The sequence below is a fragment of the Hemicordylus capensis genome, chromosome 2 (assembly GCF_027244095.1).
Source record: "Hemicordylus capensis ecotype Gifberg chromosome 2, rHemCap1.1.pri, whole genome shotgun sequence".
Classification (NCBI taxonomy): domain Eukaryota; kingdom Metazoa; phylum Chordata; class Lepidosauria; order Squamata; family Cordylidae; genus Hemicordylus; species Hemicordylus capensis.
In genome coordinates, this window is record NC_069658.1 from 162,846,314 (window position 1) to 162,859,295 (window position 12,982).

The following is a 12,982-nucleotide window of genomic DNA, read 5'->3' on the forward strand; positions in this document are numbered from 1 at the left end:
GAGATCTGTTTAATTCCTTCTATCTTAATTGATCCATGCAACTGCTATTCTTTTCGTTTCTGTCAGGGGCGTAGCTGGGGAGAGAGAGCCCATATTCACCCCTCTCCCCGGTGGCCCCTTGGAGTGAGGGAAATAAAGAAGAAAATAGGGAGGTGTGGTGGAGCTGAAGAAGGGGCCCCCTCAGGAGCGGGGGGCCCCTCAGGAGCAGGGGGGCAGGGTTCTTTGAACCCATTTGCTCAATTATAGCTACAGCCCAGGTTTCTGTCATTTTCTACTATTCTGTTCTTTATGCTGGCCTTGGGCCACAATGAACAAATACATACATACTATTCTGTTCTTGACATAAAATACATTACAATGTACCTTACTGTCTTGAAATTACATTCCTCATTCTACAATAAGATTTCAGAATGCCTTGCACCAGTCAATAGCTTTAATTTGGCACTATATAAGGTACACCTTTGAAAGTTTGAACATTTGGGTGCGTTTTATGTATGCATTTTTATCATAAACATGGCACTAGTGACGTTATTAAAAGGTCGGGATTCAAGACGTCAACTCATGCTTTCTCAAACCTACTATTTTCCCCTTAAAGATCTGGCGGAGTTTTTCTCTGGAGACAAAGAAGTGCACACACAGGGAAACCGGCCACAAGACACGGGGGTATCCCAGAGCAAGCAAGAAAAAGAGAAGCAAGAGAGCAGTCATTAACTGGAGCTTCAGTCCTCGCTCAGGATTTCTGTCCCCTGCTCCTTCTGAGAGAAGACAGAAATGCTGAGAGTTGGGCAAGACACCAATAATGTTTAGCGTGAGATAGCGATTGAAATGAGAAGCAGCTTTAGGGATCTTATCGTAAACGAAAAAGCGTGGGAAATTAGAAGTGATTACTAAAGTGATTGGTGAAAGTTTCAGTGTGACGGAAATATCGGCCAATGAAAGGCGACTGTGGTTGGGCGGGCGGGCGGGGTCAGTCGTGGGGAAGTCTCGCCAGTTAAGGAGCACTCCCCAGCTAGGGGGCGTGGAAAGTAGATAGTTGACAGTTCTGCTAAGGCCAGCATTGGCTGGCTGAAGAGCAAAGGGGACATCGAATGACAGGGCAGACTGCCCAATTAGAATGCCGACCGACAAATGGGCGAGGCCGCTTAAAACACACGCCCTAATGGCACTCTTGTCCATTGGGATCGGGTTCGCTTTCCTATTGGTCTTGATCGAGAAGTGACCGCTTCAGCGAGCAATAGGCAGGGCGATTAGCAGAAGTAAGGCGGGGAGTCGCGCTGCGGAGTCGAATCCGAGCGGGAAATCGGAGGAGGGCAAGGTTTGGTGGTGGTTGCCGGGGGCTGCGAGAGGAAGCGGACTAGGTGTCGCCCTGGGCAACCGGGGGATGGAGGAGCTCATTGCCCTCGTGAACGCACTGCAGGACGCCCTGGGCGCCCTCGGCCAGAGCTACCCCCTCGATCTGCCGCAGATCGCCGTGGTGGGCGCCCAGAGCGCGGGCAAGAGCTCCGTCCTCGAGAACTTGGTCGGCCGGTGAGTCGGTCCGAGTCCGTCGCTCGGAGAACGCGGAGCCGGCGGCGGCTGCTCTGACTGGTCCGGGAGACCTCTTGACCCGCCTCCCCGCCCCTGCCTTCGCCCAGCCCTCTCTGGACGGGTTGGAGGGACATGTGAGGAGGCGTTTACGCGGCGTCGCCGCCGCCTCCAGAACAAAATGCACGGCGGTGTTTGAAGCAGGCGAGGCGGCATCCGGTGGGTCAGGGGCCTCCGTCATTCTTTCTTGGCCGCCTTAAGCAAGTGCTTGTACGGTCGGCGCTCGGTGCTTGTGGACTAATACAGTAACTTGCATTTGAGGAGATGCTTGTATTTCTGATGGATCCCTCCACACCCGCACGTCTTGTTGCTGGTGTTAAAGCCCACCTCGGAGTTCTCCACACACAGCAGGCTTTACTCAACGCTGTCCACCCCCCCCCCAAAAAAAACCATGCAAAAAGAGGGTTGTGGGTTTTTTTACCCGATAGAAATCGGGTTGCACTCTTAAGGAGCAGTGAAAAACCCGAACCGTATGTGAAGTCCTCCCTGATAGCTCGCAGGGACTTTGGGATAAATCTGCCCAATATGTGAAGGCACATCCTGCATTCCGGAGGAGAAGGGAACTAAACGCCAGGTGTGGAAAACTAAGAGAACAGACTCTGTCACATGCACTCCATACCAGAGCAAAATGTGTGTGCAGCTGCAGAACCTGTTGCTGGTGTGGGAGAAGCTGTACCTACCATCCCCCTCCTCCTCTCTGGAATTGCAGTGAAGGGTGTAAAAACGGATTAAGCTGTTCTCTTCTCTTGTCTAATACTTTTAAATTGAATCAAACCTACTCACAGTTTTGCCAGACAGCAGGCTTTATCGTGGGTTTTCTGCAAGGATTAAACTGCAAATTCGATTCAAAGTTGCTCCAAGAAACTGGTGCAAAAAGTGGATTTTTTAAAATCCTGGATATAGATCAGGTTGCACTCTTAATGTGCAATGAAAATCCAAATTGTGTGTGAAGTGCTCCCTGACCAAGGGATAAATTGGGCCGATATGTGAATGCACGTCTCTGTTCCTGAGGAGCAGTGTTCTTTCTAATTTTTCCCCATCTGTGTGCAGAATGAATTTTGATCTGAGCAGCAGTATCAAGACAGTATGTGTGCATGTGGGTTCAAAATGGGGCCTTCCTGATTCAACCTGAATGGGATCTAAAATTAACTGAACGGGCACAAAATACTTGTGAGTGTGCGCATGCTTTAGAGGGAACACTGCTGAAGAGATGCAAACTAAAAGCCGGTTGTGGAAAACATCCTGTCCTCCAAAGAAACTCCTGAGGGCCTGCTATTCAACTGGTTGTAAATGTTACCACTTTCTTGTTTAGGGGTTGGTTCAGGCTCAGGATGGTAAAGAGACTTTAGCTTTGGGTTCAGTTCTAGTTCACTGAAAAAAACTCTCTGAACCAGTTTTTGGGTTATCATTCCAATAAGTCAATTTCCTGAAAACCCATTTCCCCCACTTCCCATGCTCTTGGAAGTTGTGCCAATTTGATCATTAATATGTTGTCAAATTCTGTACATCTGATGTTCTAGAGCATGTGTGCTGTCTATCTAGTCTCAGTATATCTAGAACACAGGAGGACTGCACATGTTCTGTTGCATATGGTCCTCAAGACTGTAATATCCGTTTAAGCCACTGAAGTAACATTATTTTATAAAAATTTCCTGCAGAGATTTCCTGCCTCGTGGTTCTGGAATTGTCACTAGACGACCTCTCATTCTTCAGCTTATCTTCTCAGAAACAGGTCTGTGGTATTTTCATTGTGCTTGAAGAGTCCTTGTCTAGATGCCAGTGTGCTTGTGTACAATTTCTGCTTGGACTTCGACCATCCTAGAATGTAGTAGTCTCCTTGTCTTCTAGGTAAATCTCTCTTTTCCTTTAGGTAACAAATTGTTTCTGTGCCTTGTGTGACACCAAGGGTTTCTATACTATTTCAAAATCAAGAAGTCAGTGTCTTTGTCAAATTGATTTGTTGTGCATAGATATTATTTGTTTAAATTGCAATCTTGCAGAAGTAGAATAAAGTATGTACACAGATTTTAATTTAACTTAGGCTGTGTAGAATATTATGTTGGAAAGTGAACATAAGATCATAAGAAGAACGCTATTGGATCAGGCCAAGGCCCATCTAGTCCAGCATCCTGTTTCCCACAATGATCAACCAGAAGCTTCTGGCAAGCTCAGCAGCAGGAGATAAAGTCATGCCCTTCTCCTTCTGTTGCTCCCTTGCAACTGAGAAGTGTTCTGCTCATAATCCCTGATATGACACAGATTATAGCTCATAACCTGATCTTCATTTTTTAAAAAACCTGTTTCTTGGGTCATTGAATTTCAAAGATTGGCTTGTTGCCTTGCATTTGGATTCAGTTTCGATCCCACCCATTCCCAAAGGGCTCAGGTTTGGTAACAGTTAAAATAAAACCAAATGCCCAGTTAGTAATCCCACAGCTGCTTAATCCTGGTGGTTGAATGCCAGGCCCAAGTAGAAATCCTTACAACTGTTCTGGAAAGAATTCTGGATGGACCTTTGTTGGACTACTGAGTGCACTGTAGAAGACCCAGAGAATGTAGCTTTTTGTGGCTTTTGCTATTTAGACTTGGCAGGAGGCTGGTAGAATCCACCGTCTGTTGATCTTTATGGTTCTGATGTTTTCAAGAAGAAGATGGTCTCGGAGGCATTTAGAGTACAAGGTGCTTGGGACTTTATAAGTAAAGTAAATAAAAACAAGAATTCCCTAGATGCAAGAACCAATTTAATAATAATTTATTGTTTAGCAATCCTAATGTGTTTCAGGACAAAGTTCTTAATAGGATAAAGCAAAAAGCAACATGCCAAAAGGCACTGAGGATTTTGCTGATCAGAAAGCATTGCCCTCGTTTGACTTTGTGTCATTGTTACGTAGCCAGTTCTAGCTCAGTAGCATTATTATGTGTGCACTATGTGATCCTCAGTTAGCTGAGGACATCCATTGACTAATGTCCAGAAGATGACTCACTCTTGCCCCACCATGGCACCAAAATATCAGCAGATTGATGAAATGGTGAACAATACCATACAAGATGAACACTGTATAACTTATAGTTAGTTTGTTTGTTTTTCTATACCTCCCAAAACTTTTCTCCCTCCGGCGCCCCAGTTTTTAGCAAAATCTTCGAGGTGGCAGCGTTCCTCCCTGCTGCCCCTGCCCCCTTGTTGTTCCTCAAATCTGGAAGTAATACGGGTGCATGTGCCCTCCGCCGCATGTGTCATGCACGTCACTGTGACATGTGCATGTCACTGTGAGACATCAGCGGTGTATGTGGTGGCGGCGGCAAGCGGGTGCATGTGCCCGTATTACTTCCGGATTTGAGGAACAACAAGGGGGCAGGGAGGAATGCTGCCGCCCCGAAGATTTCGCTTAAAAATGGGGCGCCGGAGGGGGGAAAGCAGTGGGAGGGGTAAATAACCCCCCCATCCTTAAAGCAACACACACACACCCCGGCATTGGACCGCGCCTCCGCGGACCGTGCACACCACTACTCTACAACAGCCTCCCTGCTAGATAGTATGAGCCATGTCGGGCAAGGATCAAGAGGACAGGTGGTAGGCCACACCATTCCAAGCAACTTGTCCACATCCTCAGGAGTCATGAACTGAAACTGATCCAAGATCATCACATAAGAGGAGGTGCTGAACACCTCGGTACCGGGCACACGTCGCAATGGCATGTGAGCCTGTCTGATGTGTGTGAGCATGTGCCTGATACTTCCAGCCAAAGAGGAGAAGGTGTAACGGAGGTATGCTGCTGCCCCGAAAGACTTTACAGAAACTGAGTGCTGGCGGGGGGAGGGGTAAATGCACCCTCTCCCCCCCTCAAAGTCCGACCCATCACCCCTTCGATCCACCCCTGCCCATTTCCGTGCACATCCCTAGTGGGCAAGAGTGGCTTCTGCAGAATTTGAAGTGAGAATACTGTTCCTGGTGGTGGTCACTATCTTTTTTTAGTCTAAAATGAGCGCAGGAAATGACCAATGTCATTTCCTGTCTTATTCTAGGTGGTTCTTCTTCTTTAAATGGCAAGCAGCCCCAGCAGGCTGCTGGGAACATTCTTGGAACTTCGAGGCACTGTTGAAGCTGCCACTGTTTGAATATGCATGGTGGGGGTGGGGTGGGAGAGAGTGTTTTTCAAAAAGAGATACTACATACACACACAGCAAATAATTTTGGAGGGTGTGACTTGCTTTGAGGCTGTGTTCACAACATTTCTAACTGTACCAAGTGCTTTATCATGCTCACCTCAGTTTTAGGACTGGACAGATTTTTCCCAAGTTGACCCCTTGGTGTATGAAAGAATTACGAAGGCTGAAGCAGCATGTTAGATGACTAGAGTGCAAGTGGAGAAAGACTCAACTCGAATCCAACAGATTATTACATAGAGTGCATTTGAAGATTTATGCTCAGGCGATACGCGCGGCAAAGAAGCGATTCTTTTCCTCCCGTATCGCGTCCGCATGTTCACTTCCAGCAGAGTTGTTCAGGGCCGTGAAGGGGCTAATGTGTGCCCCTTCCCCCTTGAATCAGTACTTAGAACCAACAATTACTCACTGTGACGTTTTAAATGAGTTTTTTATGGACAAAATCTCTCTTATTTGGGCTGACTTGATTCAAACTCTACAATTGTTACAGAGTGTGATGCCGAGGTGTCCAGCAGCTCATGTGATGATCCTGGATCAGTTTCAGTTTGTGACTCCTGAGGATGTGGACAAGTTGCTTGGAATGGTGCAGCCTACCACCTGTCCTCTTGATCCTTGCCTTCAAGTCTGACACCCCCACCCCCACTGCTGAATGTTCGAACTAGCCAGTTTTCAAACCTGTTCGGAGGCCCGTAAAATGGCCTCCGAATAGGTTCATGCACATCCCTACTGCCCACAGATATGTGATGGGGGGCAGGGCGGGGGGAGAGAAAGAGAAGCCTTGCCACGGTTCCTTTCCCATACATTGACTCTAGGTGGTGACCAGTGATACCTTCGTAAGCGGTTAGGGACAAGACTGAGAACAAGCTTCCCAGAGGTCTGCATCTTACCCTGATTGATAGAACACTTCTTCTCACCTGCAGAATATGCAGAATTTTTGCATTGCAAGTCCAAGAGGTTTACCGATTATGATGAAGTTCGACAGGAGATTGAAGCAGAGACAGAGAGGCTCACGGGAACAAATAAAGGCATCTCGTCCGTTCCCATTAACCTTCGGGTGTACTCACCACATGGTAGGTGTTTGCTTTTGTACTGCAGTCAGGCCTCCTAAATGTAGGTATTGCTGGAACAACACACACATTTGAGGACTGACGATCTTTTGAAATGCATTGAGGTGGAAATATCAAGTTTCTTAAGAACCCATTATAACCTTATGCACTATTTATTGATAGCAAAAATTGAAATAGTTAAGTTCAGGAAAGATGTAATGGCACTAGGTGATAGTATCTTGGTTCAAAAGAAAATATGAATATCGTTGTTTGCTATCATGAAGAAAATGTGCACGCGCTTTATTCCCAGATAGCACACTTCTTTTATTCCATGGTGATTGCTTTGGCTTCGTGAATACCTTGTTAGAAGTTGAGAGAGCTTTTGGTTTTCTGTGAAACTAGATTTTGACTGGATTTTCTAATGAGACTCATTGAAAATCTTGTTCGTTCTGATGTTTCTGTACTCCTGTATTACACTCTTACCAATGGTAAGAGTCCTCGCCACTAACAGAGAATTGGCTGGCAGGGACTAGAGACAGGGCCTTTTCGGTTGTGGCCCCTCGGCTTTGGAACACCCTCCCTGAAGAGCTTTGCCATGCTCCCTCCCTCAGTGTGTTTAAAAAACATCTTAAAACACACCTTTTTAAGGAGGCTTTTAATATTATTTTATCTGGTAGGCTCTTTAGCTTCTTTAGCTTTTTATAATTTTCAGTTTTAATTTGAACCTAATAATTGTTTTTAATCTGACTTTATTTTGTTTTAAATTTAATTTTATTATTTGTATCTGTGTCTTTGTTATTGTTGTAAGCCGCCCTGAGCGGTATTGCACTGGAGGGGCTGGGTATAAATATTTTTAATAATAATAATAATAATAATAATAAATTAATAATTAACAAGCACATGGGTGGATTTCTCTTTAATGGCTTGAAGGCTCCCCTCCCTTCATGTGTGACCCTTGCCCAACTTGGCTTATCTCATCTGATAATCATATTATCAGAGAGGGTCTGGTAAATATTATAAATGCTTTTCTGAGGGAGGGCAGGATGCTTCTTGTTTTAAGGAGGCTATTATTAGACCACTTTTGAAGAAAGCTGCACTGGGTCCCTCGGAGTTAGCTAATTACAGACCTGTTTCTAACCTTTCACGGTTGGGCAAGTTGATTGAGTGGATGGTGGCCTCTCAGCTCCAGGCAGTTTTGGATGATGCAGATTATCTAGATCCATTTCAAACTGGCTTTCATGTGGGCTATGGGTTTGAGACTGCCTTGTTCAGCCTGATAGATGACCTGCAACTGGCTGTCAATAGAGGGAGTATGACTTTGCTGATCCTTTTGGATCTCTCTGTGGCTTTTGATACCATTGACCATGGTATCCTTCTGGACTGCCTGGGTGATGACACTCAGATCTACTACTCCATGTTGACCTCATCATGAAATAGCATATCTTCCGTAAATGCCTGCTTGGAGGTGGTAATGGGCTGGATAAGGGATAACAAACTGAAGTTGAATCCAAATAAGATGGAGGTACTGACTTTGGGGGTCGGGACCCGAGAGGTGGTTTAGATCTGCCTGTTCTGGATGGTGTTACATTCCCCATCAAAGACCATGTATGTAGTTTGGGAGTGCTCCTGGACACTAAGCTCTCCCTGGTTTTTCAGGTTGAAGCAGTGGCCAGGAGTGCTTTTTATCGGCTTCAGCTGATACTTTAGCTACGTCCATTTCTAGAGGTAAATGATCTGGTAAATGACAGTGGTACATATGCTGGTAACTTCCCGACTTGACCTCTTTAATGTGCTCTGCATGGGGCTGCCTTTGTATGTCGTCTGGAAACTACAATTGGTACAGAATGTGACAGCCAGATTGGTCTTTGGGACAACACGAAGGGTCCATATAACACCAGTTTTGAAAGAACTGCACTGGCTGCCAGTATGTTTCCAGGTGAAATAGAAAGTACCGGTTATTACCTATAAAGGCCTAATCGCTTGGGTCCAGGCTTTTTAAGAGACCACCTCCTCTGTTATGAACCCTGCTGCCTGTTACGATCTTCTGGAGAGGTCTGGTTACAGTTGCCACCAGCTTGTCTGGTGGCGACTCAGGACCAGGCTTTCTCTGGCTGCCTCAGGGCTTTGGAATATGCTCCCTGCTGAAATAAGAACATCTCCTTCTCTGTTTGTTTTTTAGGAAGACCTTCAAGACTCTCCTGTTCCCGCAAACTTTTAATTAGAATTAATTTTAATAATTTTAATTTGTTTTAATAACTGTTTTATATTTTAATTGTGTTTCATGTATTTTAATCTGTGCCGATTTTTTAATATCTTAAATTTTGTACACCCCCTAGAGATGTACATATCAGGCAGTATAGAAATATGATAAATAAATAAAATAAATGTGTGGAAAGACTTTGTAAAAGTCTCTGAAGGGCAATTTTGAGGTGAAGTTAGGTGACCACCTCAGAGGTAGAGTCTTACTTGTTTTGCTCACTTTCTTTGCAGTGCTGAATCTGACTCTGATTGACCTTCCGGGTATCACTAAGGTGCCAGTGGGTGACCAACCCCATGACATTGAGTACCAGATCAAAGAGACTATTTTGCAATTCATCAGTAAAGAGAGTAGCTTGATTCTTGTTGTGACACCAGCCAATACGGATCTGGCTAACTCAGATGCTCTCAAACTGGCCAAAGAAGTTGACCCACAAGGTAGAGCAATACTCTGTCTTTTCCTTCCACTTACTCTACTGCTACATGCGAATGGTCCCACAGGAGAGTAGGATGGGACATTGAAATATCATTCTGAGCTGCTCCCGACAATAGGAAGCCTTGACTTCATCCAAGTGGAATAAGCCTGTCAAGATGCTCCTCTGCTGTTATGTATCAGAAGCTGACTCGTAAAGATCCAGCCTTTAAAGGCCATTTTCTAGTGGGTACTGACAGCTGAATGGTAACATCCAGTAATAGAAGCCTTAAGTTAGGACAACTGAAACTACCAGAACAAAACACAGAAATTCTCTCAGTGGTAGTAATTTTAATTCTGTGCTGCATCATGGAATAGTATAAGAGATAAAAAGGTTTTACAAAACTGAGAACACTTGCTTCACCACTCTGACAAGCCTTAAACTGTGGGCACTAGTTCAGCTAAACATATCATCCTTTATTGTATTGTGCTTGTCAGTGTACCAGGTGATGTATGTATCTCACATCCGTGCTATTACAGTTTTATGATTTATTATTATTATTTATTCAGTTTCTATACCACCCTTCCGAAAATGGCTCAGGGCGGTTTACACAGAGAAATAATAAATAAATAAGATGGATCCCTGTCCCCAAAGGGCTCACAATCTTAAAAGAAACATAAGATAGACACTAGCAACAGTCACTGGAGGTACTGTGCTGGGGGTGGATAGGGCCAGTTACTCTCCCCCTGCTAAATAAAGAGAATCATCACATTAAAAGGTGCCTCTTTGCCCAGTTAGCAGGGGTTTTGTTGAGGAAAAAGCATATCATGGTTTGAAATCACTTCTGAGACCTCATTTAATGGCTCACCTAAGTATCTGCACTTCCTGTTGACCAGCAGTTTTGTTTCTTTTTCAGGCCTACGGACAATTGGGGTAGTTACCAAGCTGGATTTGATGGATAAAGGCACTGATGCCAGAGAGATCTTGGCAAACCAACTATTACCTCTGCGGCGAGGTAGAAATCAATTCAAACTAATAGTAGAAGACTGTTCCATTGAGTGAACTGAACCTTGCGGCATGGGTCAAATTTATCATCTTGGATAAAAGGAGAAGATATTTCATAATAGGAATATCTCCCTTGAATTAAAGAAGTACTTGGATTAATTATATGGCTCCTACCTTTTGTACACCAAGTATTTTAATACACTCTTTATTGGTTTGTGTCCAGTGGTGTTGGAGCAAGTGTAAGTAGCCAGTTTTGAAGAAATCTGCTCCCTGCTGTTTTGCTACCTCTTTATCATCCCTGAACAAATTTTGCACAATATGTTTGATATGACGCTGTCAAACCTTTTATCTTTGGTACGAAGCTATAGTTGGAGCCATAGTTTAGAAAACATATTTGGAAATGACCAATTTGCAGGGTCATTTGTAGAAGAATGTTCCTAGTTGAGTCTTGCATTGAGAGCCGTTTGCTTAGCAGGCTTTGGACGCCAAGGTTGTGATCTGCTTGTAGCACTTGATGAACTACTGCTTAATGTGAATTGTGTTTAACTTGGGCTATGGCTTCAGCTTGGACTTGAGAAACTAGTTCTAAATATGGAACTAGATTTGGAGATGATTCATCCTACCGGCAGACAAAACTCCTGGCATCTGTGGGATCTTTGATTTCCCTTTCAATTAACATGCCTGCCATCCTGCTCAAAATCATAATTCTGCATTTTTAATAAACTATGCAAAATAGGCACATTCTCATGTTTTTATTTGGGTAGTGTCATTTTGCCTCTTAGTACTGCTGAATTCCAGTACTTTCATGAACTAAGGAAGAAAAGTTGAGGCATCAGGGTGAGGCCAAGACTGAAGGGAAGAAAGTCTGTTGTATGAAGAAATCCCATCCTCTGTCTTTCGAAAGGGCTACCCCCCCTCCCCATATGTTTTCATGTATTTCCAAGTAGAGCAGGAGCAATAGAATCTTCCCATTGTAAATGTGGGCTGTTAGGGTTGCGTTCTGCAGTTGCTGCTTATGACCTTACCCTGTTTTCAGAATTTCCTATAGGCCTAGTGCAAAAGTACAAGGCAGAAACTAAACTAACATTTGGAGCTGTCCATTCGTAGGCTACATTGGAGTTGTGAACCGGAGCCAGAAGGATATTGATGGTAAGAAAGACATCCAAGCCACGCTGGCAGCTGAGCGCAAGTTCTTCCTTTCCCATCCTGCTTACAGACACGTGGCGGACCGCATGGGAACGCCCCACTTGCAGAAGGTCCTCAACCAGGTATGCTGTTCCAGAGACAACCTGACTCTTTTTAATTGGCTTGCCTTTGACTGTATATCATATCACAGCAATAGGAGGCCTCACCCCAAACACACATTGTGGTGGTACTGCATCATGAGAGAAAGTGGCTTTCACCCCTCACATCAAACGATCTGTTTATTAAGCCACTCGGCAGACTCAAACAAGAACAGTGGGGTTGTATATAGTATTTCAAATAAGCTCATTACAAGATCATAAACAACTAAACATGCAAAATGCAGAAGAACTGAATATGCACCAAGAGATTCAGAATGGTTACATTAGATTGTTTATAATATTGTCTCATGTTCTCATAGCTCAAAGCAAAAATTTTGCCCATCTTAGTTTGGATAAAACAATCCTTTTGTGCCCCAATTTAGAGCTGAGTCAAACATTACAAAAGTGGGGAAAGCAGGGGTAGGAGTGTTCTTCTTTCCCCTTCAGGCATACTTGACTCCGCACCTGACCTATTGCTTACATGGAGAAAGTATTCAGTAGTGCTTATCTCTTCTCATATGCAGGTTTTTCATTGGATTTGTTCTGAGCCTTTGGGCTGTTAAACATATTTGTCTTATTGAGGATGGACAAATCTTTCTGGAACAGGAATACCGTTGTAGATTATTAAGCCAGTACAGGCACTCCCTGAGTTACAAACACCCGGCCCATACTTACAAACCAAGCTCCATAACCTATTAAATTAATGAAGTTCCCAGCTTACGAATGCCAATCCTCACGTACAAACAAGTAATCCCTCACAGGAATTATATGCGTTCCGAGTCATGTACATCCAACTTTGGAACACAACCCATTTGTAAGTTAGAGACCCCCCCCCCCCCCGTACTTGCTTTGGAAGATATGGAGGGGCTGTGTTAGAAGCACCAAAGACCTCCAGTGGGGATGTACAACATGTACTGATACTAGCGAGAAGGGTATGGTGCTTGAGTTAAGGCAGTGACAGACCTTTGACCTTAAGTGCTGAATGCTGAAGGACCTCTCTTAAGTGTTGGGTACATACCCTGGACAATACCTTGATACCACAGCCTATTTCTATTTCTATTTAACGCGGCAGCCAGGTTGGTCTCTGGGTCATGTCGGAGAGACCATGTTACTCCTTTACTGATGGAGTTACACTGGGTGCCAATAGATTTCCGGACAAAATAGCAATAGCACTTAGCAATAGCACTTACATTTATATACTGCTCTATAGCTGGAAGCTCTCTAAGCGGTT

General features: G+C 44.4%; 1 protein-coding gene across 9 annotated transcripts in view; it reads left to right on the forward strand.

Moving 5' to 3' along the window:
* The first annotated feature begins 1,262 nt into the window (after positions 1 to 1,262).
* The window catches only part of LOC128345446 (dynamin-2-like), a 283,195-nt gene continuing 271,475 nt past the window's right edge, over positions 1,263 to 12,982 (forward strand). For 3 of the 9 annotated variants that reach the window (XR_008316477.1, XR_008316476.1, XM_053297378.1), the window contains exons 1-6: positions 1,264 to 1,527; positions 3,243 to 3,316; positions 6,669 to 6,818; positions 9,285 to 9,488; positions 10,380 to 10,478; positions 11,576 to 11,736. Coding sequence is in view for 6 of the 9 variants with exons in the window: in XM_053297378.1 (XP_053153353.1) it covers positions 1,382 to 1,527; positions 3,243 to 3,316; positions 6,669 to 6,818; positions 9,285 to 9,488; positions 10,380 to 10,478; positions 11,576 to 11,736 (834 nt within the window). In the remaining 3 variants the exon portion in view is untranslated. Of the gene's footprint in view, positions 1,528 to 3,242; positions 3,317 to 6,668; positions 6,819 to 9,284; positions 9,489 to 10,379; positions 10,479 to 11,575; positions 11,737 to 12,982 lie in introns of all 9 variants that reach the window. The other 6 variants (XR_008316475.1, XM_053297377.1, XM_053297380.1 and 3 more) reach the window with 4 other exon arrangements.